Below are 25,149 nucleotides of genomic sequence, written 5' to 3'. Positions count from 1 at the left end.
AAAATAGACAAATATAAAAACAGTTCTCTTGCGGTTTGATCTGCTGATACGGGTGTTTGTGCTCATGTGGCCCGTTGAGAGTTGGATCTTCATTAAAGGCTGATTGAAAAACAGCCAGTAAAGAGAAGAACAGACAGGAGTGGAGGAGAGAGTCTTCCAGCATCAGATCGGCTTCGTCCATTCAGCCGGTTCCTCTTATTGGTGGGCGTGTCCTGGGGGTGGGGCCTGTCAGCAGGGGGAGTGTCCCAGGGGCGGAGCCTGTCAGCTGGAGTGTTACGAGGCGGAGAGAAAGATCCGTAACTGGGCCAGTCGTCACTGAACCGCTCGCCCGCTTCCCCTGCGCCTCCAGACCCGCTGCCGGCCTCCACATCACCTGCACACAGCGGCAACGCTCATGTTTATATCACAGTCCACATTAGTTCCTACAGCATAACAATATATATGACTCAAAGCAGCTTCACAGATAATGGAAAAATAAAGATGAAATTGGTGCATTAAAACCATCAGCAAAAGTAGTGAAGAAAAAGTGCATGAGAACATTTACCCTGTTTCCCTTTTCAATCAAGCACATGGTTGTCAGTCATGTTGTGTGTTTTATGATAAAAGCACAGAGACACTCACTGTCGATGAACTCTGCGTCTCGTCCGGCCTGAGCGAGTCTCAGTCTGTTCACAGCCACTCGCAGCTCCATGATTAAACGCCGAGTTTTGACGTCTGGCCGAGCAACATCCACCTCCAACTCCGGGTTATTAATCTGATTCACCAGACCGTCGGCGGTAACAGACGGCAGGTATCTACAAAACACACACACGTGTAAACATTACTCGTCACACAATCTTCAACTGAGGTTCAGGATTCGCTCTCTCACCGGCCGCGCGTCTGTCCGTTCCAGCAGCGATCCTCATTGGTGACGTCCGCGGACATGTGTTCATCATTACAGATGGTGTGAGGCAGCATTACCCAGAATCCCCTCATGGGCCGCAGACGCTCCTGCAGCTCCTCCACCTGCACACACATGATCAGTGATCAGGGTCAAACACAGTTTCAGTGGCTCTGGTTCTGGAGATGTTATCTCAGGGCCTCACCAGCCGGTCCAGGTTTGTTCCCGATGCGGTGGTGGGCTTCTCCTCAGAGCTGTAGCTTCTGAAGGCGTGTTTGCCATCGTCCCGCTGTCTCAAAGAGCGCTTGCTCCTGGCAGGAGTCGGCCGAGGAATCCCACAGCCCTGAAAGACCTGACACAAACACAAGCACATCAGATGAGCTCAATGCATTCATGTAACACACAATCCAGCTGAAATAACCATCAATCCATCTGTCGATTATTTTTTCAATTAATCGGAAAAAAATCCAGATTTCTTTTGTCATCATCATCCCAACAAAATGTAATCTGAAGGCTCTGAAAACAAACACAGTGAATGTATATTATGTAGTCCATGCTATACACTATGTGCAAAAGGGCAGTTTATAATTAATCTCACTCACTCACACACTCCCTCACTCACTCCCTCACACAGTCACTCACACAGTCACTCACACAGTCACACTCTCACACACTCACACACTCACACTCACACTCACACACACACTCACACACTCACTCACACAGTCACTCACACAGTCACACTCTCACACACTCACACACTCCCTCACTCTCACACACACTCACTCACACACTCACACACACACACTCACACACTCACACACTCACACACTCACACACTCACTCACACACTCACTCACTCACACACACTCACACACTCACTCACACACTCACTCACTCTCTCTCTCTCACTCACTCACTCCCTCACTCTCTCACTCACACACTCACACACACTCACTCACACACACACTCACTCACACACTCACTCACTCACACACTCACTCTCTTACTCCCTCACTCTCTCACTCACTGACTCACACACACACACTCACACACTCACTCTCACACACACTCACTCACACACTCACTCACACACTCACTCACACACTCACTCACTCACACACTCACTCACTCACACACTCACTCTCTTACTCCCTCACTCTCTCACTCACTGACTCACACACACACACTCACACACTCACTCACACACTCACTCACTCACACACACTCACACACTCACTCACACACTCACTCACTCTCTCTCTCTCACTCACTCACTCCCTCACTCTCTCACTCACACACTCACTCTCACACACACTCACTCACACACTCACTCACTCACACACTCACTCACACACACACTCACTCACACACTCACTCACTCACACACTCACTCTCTTACTCCCTCACTCTCTCACTCACTGACTCACACACACACACACTCACTCACTCACACACTCACTTACTCACTCACTCACTCACTCACACACTCACACACTCACTCACACACACACTCACTCACACACTCACTCACACACACACTCACTCACACACTCACTCACTCACTCACTCACTCACTCACTCACACACTCACACACTCACTCTCACACACACTCACTCACACACTCACTCACTCACTCACTCACACTCTCTCACTCACACACTCACTCTCACACACACTCACTCACACACACACACACTCACTCTCACACACACTCACTCACACACTCACTCACACACTCACTCACACACTCACTCACACACTCACTCACACACTCACTCACTCACACACTCACTCTCTTACTCCCTCACTCTCTCACTCACTGACTCACACACACACACACTCACTCACTCACACACTCACTTACTCACTCACTCACACACTCACACACTCACTCACTCACTCACTCTCTCTCACTCACTCACTCTCACTCACTCTCACACTCCCTCACTCTCTCAAACACACACTCACACACACACTCACACAGTCACTCACTCACTCACTCACTCACACACACTCACACACACACATTCACTCACACACACTCACTCACTCTCCCTCTCTCACTCCCTCACTCTCTCACACACACACTCACACACACACTCACACAGTCACTCACTCACTCACTCACACACACATTCACTCACACACACTCACTCACTCTCACTCTCTCACTCACTCTCACTCTCTCACTCCCTCACACACACACACGCACTCACACACACACTCACTCACTCACACACACACACTCACTCACTCACACACACACACACACACACACACACACACACTCACACTCACTCACTCACACACTCATTCACACACACACTCACTCCTCTGAACACAGTAACCTCACTGTCATTTCTTTATCCTGTAAAATGTAAGAAACTTTTTGCATTTACATCATGTTAATATCCCTTGACAGTTATTACTTTCATAAAATAACTGAAGCTATAATTCTAATCGAAGAAACATTAACTGGGTTTCCATCCAAACGTGAAGCGGATCTTTTCAAAGTTTGCAAAAAAAGGGAAAAAAAATCAAATGTGAATTAGGTGCGTTTCCATCAAGCTGTTCCAGCGAATGATGGAGTAATTGGTAACCTAGTAACCAAAAGTAAATAAAACACCATGGCTGTTTCTCAAAGTAAGGACTTGTGTTCTCGTTGAGAACAATCTTGCCAGGCGACGTTGAAAGAAGGAACTCGGAAGAACTCGAGGACACAGAACGCATCTGTGTGAGAATTAGATATGATCTTGCTGCCCAACTGACCGTCCCAGAATATTAAAAGTAGCGGCTAATGCACAATAAATACAACATAACACCACAAACAAATGTCACAACCTATTAAACATTTCTTTCATATTATTATAGACATAGTTTTCAAATAATTTAAGATTTTATTTTACCGTGTTTATTTATGAAAATGTTAGTAGCCAGTGTTAACCTATGCTTTGCCAATGTTAAGATTGTTTTTAATGTCAATACAAATATGAAAAAAAAATGTTAAAAAAGAAAGTAGGCTTTCTTCAGGTTATCCCTTTATTAAAATTAAACAAAACAAATGTACTTTCATGAGCCATAACATATTTGCGAGCTTGCAACGGAAATCACTTAAGTGAGAACGAGTTTAAAGACTGCCCGCAGCATCTCCGCGGAAACCGCGATTACTCACATGAGTTTAATGTTCGCTACATCAGAATTTATTCAGCAATTTATTCCATCACTCATTTCTGATGCGATACTTCAAAATGCGCATAAAAACAGGGTGATGGACACATTGTACTGACCAGTGTTTCTCCTGTTAAATACTGCTGCTGACAGGACAATTCTTTGATGTGTGTGTGACTGCTGGTTTCTGCATGTTGTACCTTTGCAGAGATGCTGATGCTGTTCTCCTGCATGAACATGATGCCTTCAGACACCTTCACTGCGATGGAGTCCGTGGCCAGCTCGAAGTGAAACGGCCCGCCGAGCTTCTGCACCAGCAGCATCAGAGCGTCTGCAGGTTAGCACACACACACACGCGTTATCCTGACACACACACGTTATCCTGACACACACATCAGCGTTAACCTATATTTATATGTAATTGAAAGCCTAAATTAAATTTATTCATCATTATAAAGCAACCATGTCTCTCCATTCATTTTACCATAACTTTATGTATATTTTTGAACCTGGAAAATGTTGCACACTTTAATTGGATGGACAATTCAATGTACTCGTTACATCATAAGAAGAATGGCATCTAAGCTAATGTTAGTCCTTCTGTTTATTCCTAGGTTTACTGTAATCAGTCGGATTATGTATACGCATGATGTAGTCAGCCCGATCCAGGCCGTATCCAGATCAGATGGTGGACCTGCGCCTAGACACGACCACAACACATGATGTAGTCAGCCGGATCTAGGCCGGATCCAGATCAGATGGAGGACCTGCGTCTAGACACAACCACAACACATGATGTAGTCAGCCGGATCCAGGCCGTATCCAGATCAGATGGTGGACCTACGTCTAGACACGACCATAACGCATGATGTAGTCAGCCGGATCCGGGCCGTATCCAGATCAGATGGAGGACCTGCGTCTAGACACGATCACAACGCATGATGTAGTCAGCCGGATCCGGGCCGTATCCAGATCAGATGGAGGACCGGCACCTAGACACGACCACAACGCATGATGTAGTCAGCCGAATCCGGGCCGTATCCAGATCAGATGGAGGACCTGCGTCTAGACACGATCACAACGCATGATGTAGTCAGCCGGATCCGGGCCGTATCCAGATCAGATGGAGGACCGGCACCTAGACATGACCACAACGCATGATTTAGTCAGCCGGATCTAGGACATATCCAGATCAGATGGATGGCCTGCGTCTAGACACGACCACAACACATGATGTAGTCAGCCGGATCCAGGCCGTATCCAGATCAGATGGTGGACCTACGTCTAGACACGACCACAACGCATGATGTAGTCAGCCGGATCCGGGCCGTATCCAGATCAGATGGAGGACCTGCGTCTAGACACGATCACAACGCATGATGTAGTCGGCCGGATCCGGGCCGTATCCAGATCAGATGGAGGACCTGCGTCTAGACACGACCACAACGCATGATGTAGTCAGCCGGATCCGGGCCGTATCCAGAATAGATGGAGGACCGGTACCTAGACATGACCACAATGCATGTTGTAGTCAGCCGGATACAGACCGTATCCAGATCAGATGGAGGACCTGCATCTAGACACGACGACAACACATGATGTAGTCAGCCGGATCCAGGCCGTATCCAGATCAGATGGTGGACCTGCGTCTAGACACGACCACAACGCATGATGTAGTCAGCCGGATCTAGGCTGTATCCAGATCAGATGGAGGACCTGCGTCTACTCACGATCACAACGCATGATGTAGTCAGCCGGATCCGGGCCGTATCCAGTTCAGATGGAGGACCGGCACCTAGACACGACCATAACGCATGATGTAGTCAGCCAGATCCAGGCCGTATCCAGATCAGATGGAGGACCTGCGTCTAGACACAACCACAACGCATGATGTAGTCAGCCGGATCCGGGCCGTATCCAGATCAGATGGAGGACCTGCGTCTAGACACGACCACAACACATGATGTAGTCAGCCGGATCCAGGCCGTATCCAGATCAGATGGTGGACCTGCGCATAGACACGACCACAACACATGATGTAGTCAGCCGGATCCAGGCCGTTTCCGGATCAGATGGAGTACCTGCGTCTAGACACGACCACAACACATGATGTAGTCAGCCGGATCCAGGCCGTATCCAGATAAGATGGTGGACCTGCGTCTACGCATGATGTAGTCAGCCGGATCCGGGCCGTATCCAGATCAGATGGAGGACCGGCACCTAGACATGACCCCAGCCCATGATGTAGTCAGCCGGATCCGGGCCGTATCTAGATCAGATGGTGGACCTGCGCCTAGACACGACCACAACACATGATTAAGTCAGCCGGATCCGGGCCGTATCTAGATCAGATGGTGGACCTGTGCCTAGACACGACCACAACACATGATTTAGTCAGCCGGATCCAGGCCGTATCCAGATCAGATGGTGGACCTGCGTCTAGACACGACCACAACACATGATTTAGTCAGCCGGATCCAGGCCGTATCCAGATCAGATGGTGGACCTGCATCTAGACACGACCACAACGCATGATGTAGTCAGCCGGATCCAGGTCGTATCCAGATCAGATGGTGGACCTGCATCTAGACACGACCACAACGCATGATTTAGTCAGCCGGATCCAGGTCGTATCCAGATCAGATGGTGGACCTGCGTCTAGACACGACCACAACACATCATTTAGTCAGCCGGATCCAGGCCGTATCCAGATCAGATGGTGGACCTGTGTCTAGACACGACCACAACGCATGATGTAGTCAGCCAGATCCAGGTCGTATCCAGATCAGATGGAGGACCTGCATCTAGACACGACGACAACACATGATGTAGTCAGCCGGATCCAGATCAGATGGTGGACCTGCATCTAGACACGACCACAACGCATGATGTAGTCAGCCGGATCCGGGCTGTATCCAGATCAGATGGAGGACCTGCGTCTAGACACGATCACAACGCATGATGTAGTCAGCCGGATCCGGGCCGTATCCAGATCAGATGGAGGACCGGCACCTAGACACGACCATAACGCATGATGTAGTCAGCCAGATCGGGGCCGTATCCAGATGAGATGGTGGACCTTCGCCTAGACACGACCACAACGCATGATGTAGTCAGCCGGAACCAGACCGTATCCAGATCAGATGGAGGACCTGCGTCTAGACACAACCACAACGCATGATGTAGTCAGCCGGATCCGGGCCGTATCCAGATCAGATGGAGGACCTGCGTCTAGACACGACCACAACACATGATGTAGTCAGCCGGATCCAGGCCGTATCCAGATCAGATGGTGGACCTGCGCATAGACACGACCACAACATATGATGTAGTCAGCCGGATCCAGGCCGTATCCGGATCAGATGGAGTACCTGCGTCTAGACATGACCACAACACATGATGTAGTCAGCCATATCCAGGCCGTATCCAGATAAGATGGTGGACCTGCGTCTACGCATGATGAAGTCAGCCGGATCCGGGCCGTATCCAGATCAGATGGAGGACCGGCACCTAGACATGACCACAACGCATGATGTAGTCAGCCGGATCCGGGCCGTATCTAGATCAGATCCGGGCCGTATCTAGATCAGATGGTGGACCTGCGCCTAGACACGACCACAACACATGATTTAGTCAGCCGGATCCGGGCCGTATCTAGATCAGATGGTGGACCTGTGCCTAGACACGACCACAACACATGATTTAGTCAGCCGGATCCTGGCCGTATCCAGATCAGATGGTGGACCTGCGTCTAGACACGACCACAACACATGATTTAGTCAGCCGGATCCAGGCCGTATCCAGATCAGATGGTGGACCTGCATCTAGCCACGACCACAACGCATGATGTAGTCAGCCGGATCCAGGTCGTATCCAGATCAGATGGTGGACCTGCATCTAGACACGACCACAACGCATGATGTAGTCAGCCGGACCCAGGTCGTATCCAGATCAGATGGTGGACCTGCGTCTAAAAAACGACCACAACACATGATTTAGTCAGCCGGATCCGGGCCGTATCCAGATCAGATGGAGGACCGGCACCTTGACAAGACCACAGCGCATGATTTAGTCAGCCGGATCCGGGCCGTATCTAGATCAGATGGTGGACCTGTGCCTAGACACGACCACAACACATGATTTAGTCAGCCGGATCCGGGCCGTATCCAGATCAGATGGTGGACCTGCGTCTAGACACGACCACAACACATGATTTAGTCAGCCGGATCCAGGCCGTATCCAGATCAGATGGTGGACCTGCATCTAGACACGACCACAACGCATGATGTAGTCAGCCGGATCCAGGTCGTATCCAGATCAGATGGTGGACCTGCATTTAGACACGACCACAACGCATGATGTAGTCAGCCGGACCCAGGTCGTATCCAGATCAGATGGTGGACCTGCGTCTAAAAAACGACCACAACACATGATTTAGTCAGCCGGATCCAGGTCGTATCCAGATCAGATGGTGGACCTGCGTCTAGACACGACCACAACGCATGATGTAGTCAGCCGGATCCGGGCCGTATCCAGATCAGATGGAGGACCGGCACCTAGACAAGACCACAGCGCATGATGTAGTCAGCCGGATCCGGGCCGTATCCAGATCAGATGGTGGACCTGCGCCTAGACACGACCACAACACATGACTTAGTCAGCCGGATCCAAGCCGTATCCAGATCAGATGGTGGACCTGCGTCTAGACACGACCACAACACATCATTTAGTCAGCCGTATCCAGGCCGTATCCAGATCAGATGTTGGAGCTGCGTCTAGACACGACCACAACGCATGATGTAGTCAGCCGGATCCGGGCCGTATCCAGATCAGATGGTGGACCTGCGCCTAAACACAACCACAACCCATGATGTAGTCAGCCGGATCCGGGCCGTATCCAGATCAGATGGTGGACCTGCGCCTAAACCCAACCACAACCCATGATGTAGTCAGCCGGATCCGGGCCGTATCCAGATCAGATGGTGGACCTGCGTCTATACACGACCACAGCGCATGATGTAGTCAGCCGGATCCGGGCCGTATCCAGATCAGATGGTGGACCTGCGCCTAAACACGACCACAACCCATGATGTAGTCAGCCGGATCCGGGCCGTATCCAGATCAGATGGTGGACCTGCGTCTATACACGACCACAATGCATGATGTAGCTGGATCCGGGCCGTATCCAGATCAGATGGTGGACCTGCATCTAGACACGACCACAACACATGATTTAGTCAGCCGGATCCAGGTCGTATCCAGATCAGATGGTGGACCTGCGTCTAGACACGACCACAACGCATGATGTAGTCAGCCGGATCCGGGCCGTATCCAGATCAGATGGAGGACCGGCACCTAGACACCACCACAGCGCATGATGTAGTCAGCCGGATCCGGGCCGTATCCAGATCAGATGGTGGACCTGCGCCTAAACAAGACCACAACCCATGATGTAGTCAGCCGGATCCGGGCTGTATCCAGATCAGATGGTGGAGCTGCGTCTATACACGACCACAATGCATGATGTAGTCAGCCGGATCCGGGCTCTATCCAGATCAGATGGAGGACCTGCGTCTAGACACGATCACAACGCATGATGTAGTCAGCCGGATCCGGGCCGTATCCAGATCAGATGGAGGACCGGCACCTAGACACGACCATAACGCATGATGTAGTCAGCCAGATCCGGGCCGTATCCAGATGAGATGGTGGACCTTCGCCTAGACACGACCACAACGCATGATGTAGTCAGCCGGATCCAGGCCGTATCCAGATCAGATGGAGGACCTGCGTCTAGACACAACCACAACGCATGATGTAGTCAGCCGGATCCGGGCCGTATCCAGATCAGATGGAGGACCTGCGTCTAGACACGACCACAACACATGATGTAGTCAGCCGGATCCAGGCCGTATCCAGATCAGATGGTGGACCTGCGCATAGACACAACCACAACACATGATGTAGTCAGCCGGATCCAGGCCGTATCCGGATCAGATGGAGTACCTGCGTCTAGACACGACCACAACACATGATGTAGTCAGCCGGATCCAGGCCGTATCCAGATCAGATGGTGGACCTGCGTCTACGCATGATGTAGTCAGCCGGATCCGGGCCGTATCCAGATCAGATGGAGGACCGGCACCTAGACATGACCACAACGCATGATGTAGTCAGCCGGATCCGGGCCGTATCTAGATCAGATGGTGGACCTGCGCCTAGACACGACCACAACACATGATTTAGTCAGCCGGATCTGGGCCGTATCTAGATCAGATGGTGGACCTGTGCCTAGACACGACCACAACACATGATTTAGTCAGCCGGATCCAGGCCGTATCCAGATCAGATGGTGGACCTGCGTCTAGACACGACCACAACACATGATTTAGTCAGCCGGATCCAGGCCGTATCCAGATCAGATGGTGGACCTGCATCTAAACACGACCACAACGCATGATGTAGTCAGCCGGATCCAGGTCGTATCCAGATCAGATGGAGGACCGGCACCTAGACAAGACCACAGCGCATGATGTAGTCAGCCGGATCCGGGCCGTATCCGGATCAGATGGTGGACCTGCGCCTAGACACGACCACAACACATGATTTAGTCAGCCGGATCCAGGCCGTATCCAGATCAGATGGTGGACCTGCGTCTAGACACGACCACAACACATCATTTAGTCAGCCGGATCCAGGCCGTATCCAGATCAGATGGTGGAACTGCGTCTAGACACGACCACAATGCATGATGTAGTCAGCCGGATCCAGGTCGTATCCAGATCAGATGGTGGACCTGCGTCTAGACACGACCACAACGCATGATGTAGTCAGCCGGATCCGGGCCGTATCCAGATCAGATGGAGGACCGGCACCTAGACACGACCACAGCGCATGATGTAGTCAGCCGGATCCGGGCCGTATCCAGATCAGATGGTGGACCTGCGCCTAAACACAACCACAACCCATGATGTAGTCAGCCGGATCCGGGTCGTATCCAGATCAGATGGTGGAGCTGCGTCTATACACGACCACAATGCATGATGTAGTCAGCCGGATCCGGGCCGTATCCAGATCAGATGGAGGACCTGCACCTAGACACGACCACAACGCATCCCTGAAGTGTCAGCAGAGATTGTGTCCACTAGACTCTCCCTGTGAAGGCCTCATCAACATGACAGCCATCGGCACTGATCCTCAACAAACTCGTCTGTATACCGGCGCGATCTTCAACCAGATACTGGATAATATTCTGAATGTTCTGATCCAATCTGACCTCTGACCTGTAATGCTGCCTGAATCATAATCACACACTGTTTGTTTGTTGGCCAGAGTAGAACTGAGACCGAGTCTGTTTTCTCACAAGGTTTTTTCTCCATTCTGTCACTGATGGAGTTTTGGTTCCTCTGTCGCCTTTTTTGCCTTTGGCTTTTGGCTTGCTTAGTTGGGGACATTTAACATGATATTCAAATTATTGATCTGCCTGCATTGACACCATTATATGAGAACTGAACTGTGCTGAACGAACAATGACATCAAAGGTTTTCTCTAGAGCGGCTATATATATATATATATACAAGTTAACTAAATTAATAACTTTTTTACAACAAAATGAAACATCACTGAACTTAAGCTGGAACTGTGACGCTATTTTCTTCTGGAAAAAAACTTTGTTGCATTATTTTCCCGTTATCTCTGTAAAGCTGCTTTGAAAATCTATATTGTAAAAAGCACTAAATAAATAAAGGTGACTTGACAAAAAAGATGATAGAATATTAAAAAAAATCTTCATTGGTGTTCTGGAGACGAAAGAAAGTTTGGAACAACATGAGAGAAAGGAAATTATGACGGAATGACAAACGAGATGTTTTCTTTCTCACCAATGAAATTGTTCCATTCCGAGTCTAAGTCGGCCTGATTGGCCAGACAGCCCTTCATGACGTTCAGGCACAGCGAATGACAGGGCTTGAGTGACGGAGATCCACGACACAGCGGACAAAACCACTGCCGCATCAGCGCCCGAACACACTCCGATCCGACCGTCAGCTACACACACACAGGATCAAGAACATCATGATCTATTAGGTTTCATGGGATAACCCTGTTTATTTCCAGAATAGGAATGTAAGTTTCAGATTGTTAGAAGGTTCTTCATGTCATTCAGATGGACTGCTAAGATCTGATCTCTTCACACAGGAATCTCATGAGATCATTACAATATTTGCAAAAGGAATGTTTGGATATCTAAAACTGACACCGCTTCTGAACATCTGCACACGTTCCACACGTCACGCCACACACCCGGTTTTCTGATCATGTAGAGTTGTTTTGTTATTGCTCTTTGTGGTGGTGAGATCAGTTATGTGATTTATCAGTTCATTATTAATGCCCAGCACTGAGAAACCTTCTCTCACCTCTGTCGCCTTGTTCACGATGTCTCTGCCGGCAGCTAAACCCTGAACTAGCGCCCGCGCCGCAGTGAGCGCTCGAGACACCTGCCAATTACAACACACACCGGTGAGGAGGAGGATTATTATAGTAATGATGATGAGAAGTTATGGCGATAGAGATGTGGTCACACCAAATATGATAACTATGAACAGTTTCAATAATCGCTCTAACTGTAGAGCTTAAGCATTTAAAGAGACAGATGACAGAACTCAGCGCACTTATAATAAACAGAGCTGGTGTGAACGCTGATATTACAGTCATCGTTCTTGGTGTGAACGTGCCTTTGATTCAATTTAAAATCAGAAAGTTCTTTTAACTTTTCAGTCTCTTACAGTATTTAATGTTTTGAAATTAGAACAACAATGTGATCTTGTGAGAATGTGTATCATCATAAGCAGATCTGAGAAATCTTTATCATCTTTCTACACATTTCGTTCTCCATCGTAATGTGAAAACCACGTGTGTGAGAGGATACCTGTGTGTGCAGTTTCTGTGGCAGGTCTCCAAACGGCTGTAGTTGTTCGGCGTGTTTGCTGACACACTCCAGATACTCCTCACTGAACTGATACTGAGGGTTAACCAGAGAAAATATGCGCTCCACTAATCCTGCCCAGAAATCAGCCAGAACCTCAGACAGACTCACAGCGCTGCCTACAGACAGACAAGCCAGAGAGACAGTCAGATCGATCAGATACACACACACACACACACAGACAGACACACATTCTTCTACTTCGGCGGTCACTCGAGACGAGTATGACAGATTGCTCTTTGACACACAGACAGAGACAGACAGACACACACACACAGACAGACACACACACGCAGACACACACACACATTAATCTGACATACATACAGTCGGCAACGCGTCATAGTTGGGGGGCATGGTCAGCATGGGGGAAAACACCGCAAACATCATGTGTATTTGAATGACAAAATGTCTTATTGCGAAGCATTGACGCCTGCCGACCGGCAACGATACATTGCTAAATTAACTGCAATAGGGTACGATTGCCCATATTTAATTAAAAACTGGGTCAATGACCCGACCAAATGGCCGTAGGTGTTGTTTCCAGACATATTTTGCTATCTGGTTGAATCTCCAGGCAGAGGCATCGCTAGGCCCTTTTCACGAAATTCGTGTACGCTTCAGTGTTTTTATAATCAGATTCAGCGTGTTCTTCATGTTTAATCCGCAGCGGCGCAGAGCAGAGAGCATGTCAGAAACAGAGGACAGGGTGTGTGTTAGAGATGCGCGGATGGGCTATTATTTCATCCGCAAACGCATCACAAAACTCATCATCCGTCCGCCATCCATCCGCACCAACGTTTTTGACCAATTTTCAAAACCGCAGCCACCCGCCATCCGCTGATACAAAGCGCTGCTGATGACAGCCACGAGACTAGAAACCGCCCGCCACCCGCCCGAATTTAATTAAAATATTTTTTTGCGTCACGTCATCCGCCCGATCCGCGGTTTATCCGCGGCTATAACCGCCAACCGCGCATCTCTAGTGTGTGTGTGTGTGTGTGTGTGTGTTCATCTGAGCCTCATTGGTCTGTCACTGCTCGTCAATGTCAGAATATTTGAGATGACCAATCAAATCAAAGTAGGCGGGCTTTATGTTCACAGACGCTGCTGACCGCGAATTTTAACAGTGAGACTCGACGCGTACAGTCAAGTGCGAGATAATGTAAGTAGCTAAACTTAACATTTCATAGGTGACATTTTTTTTAGGTCATAAATATTAAACGAATGACAAAAAAATAATCAGGCAAACTAATATAGTTTTGTCTAAATTCACCATTTTGAACTGAAAATAGGCCTATGTAACATGACTTATGTAATGTAATAATTCGTTTACTGTCATTGTGAGGGGACAAGAAACATTAACAAAGCTGTTTTCATCATGTTAGGCACAAGATTAATAATGAATGTCTACATATTGAAAATATAATACAAATTGTAGCCTTTAGTAAATTAAAAAAGCTAAGCTTTAGGAGGGGAAGAAAAAGGGATGAAGAGACTGAGAAAAAAAGAAAGAGTGATGGAGATGAGGAGAGAGCAGGTATTGACAAATAATATACTGCCCACTGACATAATTTTAAAACTATTTCTTATCCTTTTTTTTGGTCTTAAAAACGTCTCGAAATGCACATATCAGAGAAATAAAAAAATTGAACCCCCTACCAACCTCAAATTCAGGACCTCTTTGATTATAAAGCCCTGTCTACAGCCCTGTATTGGGCATAAGATCAATAATGAATGTGTAGCCTACATATTGTGAATGCATTTAATAAACTTAATTACCTTAGTAGCTTTCAGTAAATAAACGCGTCTGAGAAAATGATTCATAGGCATAATCAACCAGTTGACCCTATGTTTACTTTCTTCACTGACAGACAAAAATGAAAAGCCTATATCAGTCAAAGCTCAGCTTTAGGAGGGGAAGAGACAGGGCAAGATAAAAACAAAGAGAAAAAGAGTGTGATGCTGATGAGGAGAGAAAAATAATCAGCTGCCCACTGACATGGTTTTAAAGCTGTTATCTAATTTTTTTGGCCTTCAAAACATCTTAAAATATGTAGATCAGAGAAATCAAAATCTTCTCGGGGAAAACCAGAACCCCCTATCTGCCCTACCTCACATTCGGGACCACAGTGATTATAAAACCCTGCCTTTGCATGGTAATGAAACTGGTTAATAGTGAGCATTAGATCCTAAACTAAAGTGTTACCTTTTTTTTATAATTTTTTTAAAAACCATATCCTCATTGGGGGCTTAGCCCCCCTAAAATTAAAATCCTAGTGATGCCCCTGTCTCCAGGTAAGCTACCGGTAACATTAGCCTATAACTCAATCATGTTGCATACTATAACTCCATAAAACCCTGTCACTTACCAATTGTAACTATGCTTCACTCCAAACTATTAATCCTTTAGTAAAACGGTGATCAGTAGTACGAGGTTGCCGAGGGAGTGTGCTGACAGTGATCCATAACTCACAGACTGCTGTCTGTATTGAGTGTAGACCGTAGTGATTGGCCTATCAAGCGAGCCTTCAGCTGATAACGCTAATGTGAATGAAAAACAACTATAGGAATCTTGTAGTATTTTAGGACAAAATATTATAGTAATCCAATAAGAATACTATAGTATTTTGGGACATACTATAGAAGTACTATAGAGGTATTACAGAACATCACAGACGTATTACACTACTATTTATTGCTTGTAGCCATTTTGTCCTCCTTTCCGGTTCTGTGTGTTTATTAGGAAGGATGTAGAACTTCAATTCATAATTTGTTTGTTTATTGGCGGTACAGAAAATGACACAGCACCTCTTTGGCATGATTGTCGCGTGTATTTCAATGAGAGCCAAGGCAATGTTTTCCCCCACGGGCTAAAGTCACATCACGTGACGGGGCGTTCCCGGGGGCGTTCCCAGACCAACCGACTGTATCTATTGTTAGCTTCTTTCTAAATCGTTATCACTAGCACAACAGGCTAGTAATTTCGCTAGCCTGAACAACACGCCAGTAACTCGCTAGCCTGTTAACGCGCCATACGTGCCTGCCGTCTTTATTTTAACTTTTTTCTCACGCCTTTTACGAATCCATCAAATAACTGTGGTAAGTATAGGATCAGTCAACAGACACGGTGAGTAATGTCTTCTGTTATTGTCACTTGCTCGTGTCACATGTATAGTAGAGCATTCTCTGTCAGCATTGAAGGATTTACATGTGATAAATGCACGGAGACAGTCAGGCTGACGGAGAAGATTTCAGAACTAGAGACACGCATCCAAACTTTAATCGAGGATAGTAAGAGTGCAAGGGCTTAAGATACTACTTTGGATGCGACTAGCTTAGTGAACACTGTACATTGTTGGGTTCCGGCTGAAGTAGAGCCCGTTCAGCAGGGCAAATGGGTGAGATGCTGTAGTCGCGGGACATTTAAAGACATTATGAACTCTATTGGAGTTAGACAACACGTGTCAGGACCTACTCATTGTCGTAATCATACTCTAGATTTAATATTATCGCATGGAATCAAGGTTGATGCTGTTGAAATTTTGCAGCAGAGCGATGACATCTCAGATCATCATCTAGTCTCATGTAAAATTCATTTAGCCAAGGCTGCAAAGCCGACTCCGTGTTATAAATATGTTAGACCTATCACTTCTGCCACTAAAGATCGCTTTATTAATAATTTTCCTGATCAGTTTCATAATCCCAGATAGTTTAGAAGAGCTCGATATTGCGACAGAAACTCTTGATTCTCTCTTTTCCAGCACTTTAGACACAGTTGCTCCGTTGCGCTTAAAGAAGATTAAAGAAAATAGTCCAACGCCGTGGTACAATGAGCACACACACACACTCACACACACACACACACACACACCCGGGCCCTAAAGAGAGCGGCCAGAAAAATGGAGCGCAACTGGAAGAAAAAAAAAAAAAGAGGTATTTCGCATTTCATGGAAAGAGAGCATGATTGCATACAGAGAGACCTTAAAAACTGCTAGATCTGCTTAATTTTCAACCCTATTAGAAGAAAATAAACAAAACCCTAGGTATTTATTTGAAACAGTGGCTAAACTAACGAAAAATAAAGCTTCAAGCCCAGAAGTTTCCAAGCAACACAGCAGTAATGACTTTATGAACTTCTTTACTTACAAGATTAATAATTATATTAATTATATTAATCAGGGAGAAAATTATAACTATGCAACCGTCTACTACAGTATCGCATCAGACAGTGCAGTGTAGTCTCACTGACGAAAAATTTGATTCAATCATTGCTATAGGAGAGGAAGAATTTTCTAAACTTGTTAAATCATTTAAATCGACAACATGGGTTAGACCCTATCCCGACTAAACTACTGTAAGAGATGGTTCCAGAGGTCATATTCGTCTTTGTCATTAGGTTACATACCAAAAACTTTAATCTGGCTATGATTAAACCACTTGTTAAAAAAACGCAACGCGTGAGACGCAGGCAGTGTGCAAACTCTAACCTGTTAACATGGGAGCCGAAATAAAAACGGACACCCCCCGCAACCAGTGTGCCCCCGGCTTTAGAAAGCATGGCATTAGTTTTCACTGTTATGCTGATATATTTCACTGTTATGCTCTATTGGCGCTTTTCCACTGCATGGTACGGCTCGGTACGGCTCAGTACAGTTCGACTCGACGCGGTATGGTTCGGCTCGCTTCGCCAATGCGTGGTACGACTCGGCGCGGCGCGGCACGGCTCGGTTCGCTTTAGCTCGGTTGCTTTTCCACTGCAGTTAGTATCGCTTCAAAGTGGGTGGGATTATGACTGATCGTTATAGTTTATCCGCTCCTCTGCAACCAACAAGAGGAACATCTGCACTTCTCGTCCACTGACCACGATTCAGCCATTTCTTTTTTGGAAGTTTTTTTTCTTCAAGCAAGTCAAGCAAGTAGTTTTAAAACAGGTGCTACAGCGCTGGCTGTAACTGGCTATTTAAATCTAGCGGGTGTGATGTCTCGCAAATACAATGACGCTGGTAGTGACGATTCTGTCTGTCTGACCAATCAGTGATCTGCAGTGTTTTCACGTCACATTTGAGTACCGGTACGGTACGCTTGGAACCTCAACAGAGGTGGTACCATTTAAAGTGAGCCGAAGCGAGCCGTACCATACCGTACCATGCGAAATTTACCAATCCACAAAAATAACGGAATGCATAGCTGATATAAAAAACTGGATGACTAGCAATTTCCTACTACTTATTTCTGAAAAAACAGAGATTCTAATTATTGGACAAAAACTTTCTCACGTAATAACCTAGAATACTGTCTAACACTTGATGGCTGCTCTGTCAAGTCCTCGTCGTCGGTTAGGAACCTGTGTGTGTGTGTGTTCTTTGATTCCAATCTTTCATTTGAAAGTCACGTGTCTAGTATCTGTAAAACTGCATTTTTTCATCTTAAAAATATATCCAAATTACGTCATATGCTCTCAATGACAAGGCAGCCGCTAGAGTGCTTACCAGAACCAGGAAGTACGACCATATTAGCCCGGTTCTGTCAACACTGCATTGGCTCCCTATTAAACATCGTATAATTTTAAAATATTGCTGATTACTTACAAAGCACTAAATGGTTTAGCTCCCCAGTACTTGAGCGAGCTCTTAACGCATTATAGTCCTTCACGTCTATTGCGATCTCAAAATTCCGGCCTGGAACTCTGGAACAATCTTCCTAACATTGTCCGGGAAGCAGACACACTCGGTCAGTTTAAATCTAGATTATAAACACATCTCTTTGACCTGGCATACACATAGAACATTATACATTCCTATTATTCAAATCAGTTAAATGATTATTAGGCTGCATAAGCTAGGTCAGCTGGAACCGGAAACCCTTCCTATAGCACCTGATGTACTCGCTACATCATAAGAAGAATGGCATCTACGCTAATTAGGGGCCAAGCACCGAAGGTGCGGAGGCACCTATTGTATCTGTTCCGGTTCCTATTATTCTTCTTCCGACTGGGCGTCTATGGCAGCCCATAGAACCGCTTGCGGAAAAGTTATGAAATTTGGCACGCAGATAGAGGACAGTCTGAACTGTCACCATAGCAAATTTGGAGTCTCTAAATCAATGCCACTAGCGCCACCAACTGTCCAAAATTTCACTCATGTTTATGCCCAAAATTTCACTCATGTTTATGCTAATAACTTTAGAACCATAAGGGCTAGAAACAAAATTCCCTTTTCCTGAAGTTTTTCCACTGATTCCTTAGCTCAAGCCGATTCGATTCGCCTATGACGTCATTTTCCGTCATGGAAATCTAGATTAAAAACACATAAATCTAGATTAAATGAAAATTTAATCTAGATTAAATGAAAATTTGTCCGCCATTTTGAATTTTCAGAAAAACCTACTTTTTCGAACTCCTCCTAGGCCGATGCTCAGATTTTCACGAAAATTGATCCAGATCATCTCCAGACCATGCCGCCAAAAAGTTATGGAATTCATGTCAATTCGTCAAACCGTTCTCAAATACCACCCAAACTAATTTTACCGAGCGCTTGTGAAAACAGAAGAAAGGCTGTATCTCCGCAACGCTTTATCGTATTGAGACCAAACTTGATACATGTCATCGCAAACATGACCTGAGGCTACATGCTGCGTTTCGGCTCAGCGCCACCTACTGGTCCGGAGATATGAAAAATGGCTATTTTTGCTTATAACTCCTGAACGGTTTGTCCAAAAATCATACAAGTGGACTCGTTAGATTCAGGACGTCATGCCGAGTCGACTGATATCCAATTTTTCCATATCGACCATTTTAGGCATCCGCCATTTTGTACCAAAATGCTGCATTTTCTGAACGCATGAACGTATCGTTACAAAACTCGGTATGGGTCATCAGTACGATGCCCTGAAGGAGCCAGAGAAGTTTCGAACCTACGCCACCAAGTGGTAAAGTTAAATTTTCAAATGCTTATAACTCTGGGTGTGGTTGACTGATTTTCAGGGGAGTAATCTACTTGGGTTCCTGAATCCTTGCCGAGTCCAACGATACCACCCATGCTAGGTTTTACCTTACGGTTTGTGTAGCGTTGTGATTTAGCGCTTAAAAAACATTTGTCAATATCTTCTAAACCGTTTGACCGATCAAGACGAAACCACCGTCAGACGTTTGGAAACATAGGTCGTTGGCTGCATGCTAATGTCAAAATATTAATTGTAAGTGGCATGAAAATGCAAACAAAGTCATGTGTGGGTCATTTTTTACGCATTTATACATATAAATGTCTATAACTCCAAAATGAAATGAGATAATTTCACCAAATTTGACACACACATGTATGGGCTCACTGTGGAAAAAAACTGTGGGATTGTGCCACTTGTTGGCGCTTTAATAGAACAAAACGTGAAATTGCCATTGAATTCAATACAGTTTTGTGATTAAAATGCTATACTTAACGAATGCTTTGGTGTAACATTACAAAACTCACTATGTGCCATCAGCAGCATGCCCTGAAGGTACTCAAAAGATTTTGAGACACTGCCACCTTTTGGTCAAAAGTTATAATTAAATTTACAACAATGCTAATAACTTTTAAATGAATTTTAATGAATTATGTGAATAAAGGTGGGTAATGTGATTCTCTTTTTTGTCCATTTTTTCAAAATCACTTGAAATCCTATTCCTAACCTACTTACAGCCACTGAGTTAGAAGCACTGAAATGAAAATTAAGCAATTTAATCATCTGTGGAACTGGCAGAACTTGGAAAAACTCCAGCCAATAATTTCCAAGACCACCTGGAATCTTTGGACAATAAGTTCGTCAATCAAACGGTCGTACCACACCCCCTCCCCCCAGCGCGCGTGACCTCCTTCGTGCGCATACCCAAAGCTCATGACGCATGCGCATCTCGTCAGTAAAGCCGGTTCTATGATTAGTAGTAAATCGTCATTACAATCTCTCGCGCATCTGAATTATCGCTCGTGCATGATTGTGCGTCCATGTTCTTCGAATAGGTGGAGTCAGGGCCAGCGTGGGAGGAAAGATGGTAGGACCATTTGAATTGTGTATTTTCAAAATCTGCCGGTCGTTTTCCAAATCACATACCCCACCTTTAATAGATTCCATGGGTTATGCCGAAAACAAAGATACCAAATTTTGCCAAAGTCAGCCAAACTTCCTGTCCGCCATCTTGATTTTCATTCAATACATACTTTTTCTAACTCCTCCTAGACCGTTTGTCCAATTTTCACCAAAATCGAATCGTATCATCTCCAGACCATGTCGACTAAAAGTTATGGATTTCGTGACAATAGATAAGACGGTTTTTGTATACCACAGCAGCAAATTTGAGGTATGATGCCAAAATGACTATTCAGGCTTTATATCTGCAATGACTTGACATTCACGCTGACCACATCACATTGATTTCGTAACTGCGCCACCTATAGGTCGAAAGTGATAAACCATTAAATCATCTTATAAGTTACTCTATAATGATTTTTCAGCCATTTGCCCAAAATCCTCTTAAAATGTCTCTAATTGCTCCTTGCTGCAGTTGGTCTGACACTACCAACCATGTTGGCATGTCTTATCGTCTTCTTTTACGCTTTGCCCCTGTAATGGCTGCTTGCAGCTATATTTTTAGTCTTTCTGTTTATTCCGAGTTTTACTGTCGGACCCGGGCCGTATCCAGATCAGATGGTGGACCTGTGCCTAGACACGTCCACAACGCATCCCTGAAGTGTCAGCAGAGCTTTTGTGTCCACTGTTGCCTTTTTCGCCTTTGTCGCCATTGGCTTTTGGCTTGCTTAGTTGTAGGGCTGAGCGATTTTATCGATTCTGCGATATAAATCGATATTTTTTTCTCAAGAAAGTATCGATTTTTAGGCCGCGAGTATCGCTACATAAGTCCCATTCAAATCCCCCGTGTTAAACCCGTTCGCGTTGCATGAAGAGTGATTTGGTCAGCCAGCCGCTAGTGGCCAGCTGCGCGCATGCATCGATATTGACGAAAATCCAGCTGTATAGCTGCTAACCTTGCATGCTGGCTAGTAGCTTTTTTAAAAGCTGGGTCTCCGAAATTGACAGCGCTGTGTTGGTCAGATTTGTGCAGCGGTGTTCCGTGAGTGAGAAAGTGCGCGAGGTACGGATGAGTGTGTGTGAGAGAGAGAGAGAGAGAGTGTGAGAGAGAGAGAGAGAGAGAGAGAGTGTAAGAGAGAGAGAGAGAGAGAGAGAGAGAGAGAGAGAGAGAGAGAGAGAGAGAGAGAGAGAGAGCGAGGTAATGCTGCGCGAATGCGCTGCGGCGCTCTGCAATCAAATACGATTTTAAATAGGCTTAGTTAAAAAAAAAAAAGTTAAAAAAAAATCCTATTCGGTGGTGGAAAACGCCGGCTTTAGGCGCATGGTGAACGCGATGGAGCCCCGCTATCCTATTCCAACCCGCGAACACCTCATCAAGGTTTGCATTCCCAGGCTGTACACTCAGACAAGAGCACACGTCAAAGCCTCCCTGGCCAGCGCGGAGAGAGTTTCCCTGACGTGCGACGGCTGGACCAACTGAAGCACATGTCACATGTTCAGTGTCAAGCTAAAAAAGCTGTCAAAGAAAATGTAGTGCAAAGAAACTGTTCACAACAGGCCACTTGCTGCACTTTTTAACTCTCCATTGTTAATTGCAATACTGCACTTTATTTACTTTTCAAAGGTTTGTAAGCTACAGTTTGCCCTGTTGTGTTTCAATAAATAGAACTAATTTTCTCAACACATATTTGATTAATTTTGTCCAGCATTTGCAAGCTGTACTCTCTGTCCAGTCAGAGACATATATTGTGTAATTGATGTTTTTAGTTTTCAGTTCAATTAATTCAATCCAAGTAAATGGAAGACTCACAAGATGTCACCAAAATCACTCTGTCCCCTTTAAATCTTTCAGAAAATGATGTAAGTGTATCGAATTATATCGAATCGTATCGAATCGTATCGTTGGCTGAATATCGTGATATATATCGTATCGTCAGCCAAATATCGTGTATCGTATCGTATCATGAGATTAGTGTATCGCTACAGCCCTACTTAGTTGGGGAAATTTTATTTTTTATTTAACAATATTATTACAACATAATTTTCGTGTTAACTCTGTAAAGCTGATTTGAAACAATCTGTATTGTAAAAAGCGCTATATAAATAAAGGTGACTTGACGACATAGACAGACACACACACAGACAGACAGACACACACACACACACACACCCGTGTAGAAGCGCCTGAGGTCAGTGAACAGCTGCTGAAACATGTGAGCGTTCTGTGTGTACAGGTGACCGTACGTGTGTGTGAACATCTCGTTCATCGATCTCTCCGCCACATCCAGCAGCTCGCGGAAGAACCCTAACATCACAGGAGAAAAGCCTTCATCACACACACAACCTCTGTTTCTGATAAACACCACAAAAACCAAACCAAAAAAATACCAAGAAATATCAAGATACCAAAAAACCATCACACACTATTAATAAAACCTCACCATCAAGCCTGCGGTGTCTCTGAGTGAAGGTGGCGAGCAGGAAGTGGCTGGTGTCTCGGACCGCGGACAGGAAGTTAGCTTGGCTCTGCCGCGCGAGCGTGTCCTCCATCTCACTGGAGCAGCAGGTGTAGTCGCGAGCACACACGCGCAGGTGTTCACCTGACAGGCACAGCACAGCTTAAACACACACTTCTGGAGTAAAGCAGCCGAGAAATCTGGCTGCATATAATCAGACCCACAGATACAATCAATAATCAATCAAAATATATACAGTATGTATACTATATTTGGCACAATAGGCCTACATCTATATTCCCATATATACTATATTATAAATCAGAGCAGCTAAAACAGGTAAACCAAACACAATTTCCACCGTGCTACATTTTACATTTCTAGCATAATTTTTTCTACTTCACATTACGTATTTTTTATATTGACTATTTCTGGACTCGAAAATGAAAATGCTGGTAAATCTGCCAGTAAAGATGACAGACAGATCAGCTTCAGCAACACATTCATTACACCAGAACACCATAATACAACACTAACACAGGAGCTATGAGCAGGTGCAGGTCTCTATCTCTCTTGTGTGTGTGTGTGTGTGTGTGTGTGTTTGAGTGTGTGTGTGTCTATCTGTCTGTCTGTGTGTGTGTGTGTGTGAGTGAGTGAGTGTCTGTCTGTGTGTGTGTGTGTGTGAGTGAGTGTCTGTCTGTCTGTCTGTGTGTGTGTGTGTTTGAGTGTGTGTGTGTGTTTGAGTGTGTGTGTGTGTTTGAGTGTGTGTGTGTGTGTGTGTGTGTGTGTGTGTGTGTGTGTGTGTGTGTGTGTGTGTTTGAGTGTGTGTGTGTCTATCTGTCTGTCTGTGTGTGTGTCTATCTGTCTGTCTGTGTATGTGAGTGAGTGAGTGAGTGAGTGAGTGTCTGTCTGTGTGTGTGTGTGTGTGTGTGTGTGTGAGAGTGAGTGAGTGAGTGTCTGTCTGTCTGTCTGTCTGTGTGTGTGAGTGAGAGTGAGTGTGTGTGTGGGAGTGAGTGAGTGTGTGTGTGAGTGAGAGTGAGTGTGTGTGTGTGTGTGTGTGAGAGAGAGTGAGTGAGTGTCTGTGTGAGAGAGAGAGTGAGTGTGTGTGTTCATTTGTGTGTGTGTGTCTGTCTGTGTGTGTGTGTGAGTGTGTCTGTCTGTCTGTGTGTGTGAGTGAGTGTGTGTGTGTGTGTGTGTGTGTGTGTGTGTGTGAGAGAGTGAGTGAGTGTGAGTGTGTATGTGTTTGTCTGTGAGAGAGTGAGTGAGTGTGAGTGTGTGTGTGTGTGTGTGTGTATGTGTGTGTGTGTCTCACCGCTGATGCGCGCGTGCGGCGCGGTGTTCAGGCTGTTGTGTCTCTCTCCGTAAACCCGGCGTGACTCTCCGCAGCTCCTCGCGCCGCCCGCGACGCCCCACAGCGCGATCACACACATCAGCGTCACCTTTATCATCTTTACAAACACGGAATCGGTGCCGAGAGACACTTTATCTGTGATTAAATATGAGGAAAAGCGAATCTGCTGCGTCTCCGCTGAGCGCGTCTCTCTTTGTCCCGGGATGATCGTGTACGTACGTACACACACATACACACACACAC

General features: G+C 46.0%; 1 protein-coding gene across 1 annotated transcript; it reads right to left on the bottom strand.

The window, feature by feature from the left end:
• gpc2 (glypican 2) lies at positions 1-25,149 on the bottom strand. Its single transcript, XM_077235517.1, has 11 exons — positions 24,868-25,149; positions 23,541-23,699; positions 23,270-23,404; positions 12,979-13,154; positions 12,467-12,547; positions 11,933-12,098; positions 4,253-4,383; positions 1,086-1,232; positions 869-1,005; positions 622-794; positions 1-373 (listed from the first exon to the last, which is right to left on the bottom strand). Exons 1-11 carry the CDS (start codon positions 25,001-25,003, stop codon positions 93-95), a joined length of 1,722 nt encoding a protein of 573 aa, XP_077091632.1. The 5' UTR covers positions 25,004-25,149; the 3' UTR covers positions 1-92.

The sequence above is a fragment of the Siphateles boraxobius genome, unplaced genomic scaffold, assembly GCF_051911475.1.
Source record: "Siphateles boraxobius isolate OS27281-9 unplaced genomic scaffold, OSU_SipBor_1 197, whole genome shotgun sequence".
In the NCBI taxonomy this organism is placed as follows: Eukaryota; Metazoa; Chordata; class Actinopteri; order Cypriniformes; family Leuciscidae; genus Siphateles; species Siphateles boraxobius.
The sequence above is the reverse complement of the archived record's forward strand: the minus strand, read 5'-3'. Positions and strand labels throughout refer to the sequence as shown.

Coding starts and splice junctions, on each gene's coding strand:
- gpc2 (XM_077235517.1), bottom strand. CDS start 25,003: ATGATAAAGGTGACGCTGATGTGTGTGATCGCGCTGTGGGGCGTCGCG. Junction 4,384..11,932: donor GGAATGGAACAATTTCATTG/GTGAGAAAGAAA, acceptor GCTAACCTGCAG/ACGCTCTGATGCTGCTGGTG. Junction 1,006..1,085: donor GAACAAACCTGGACCGGCTG/GTGAGGCCCTGA, acceptor ATGTGTGTGCAG/GTGGAGGAGCTGCAGGAGCG.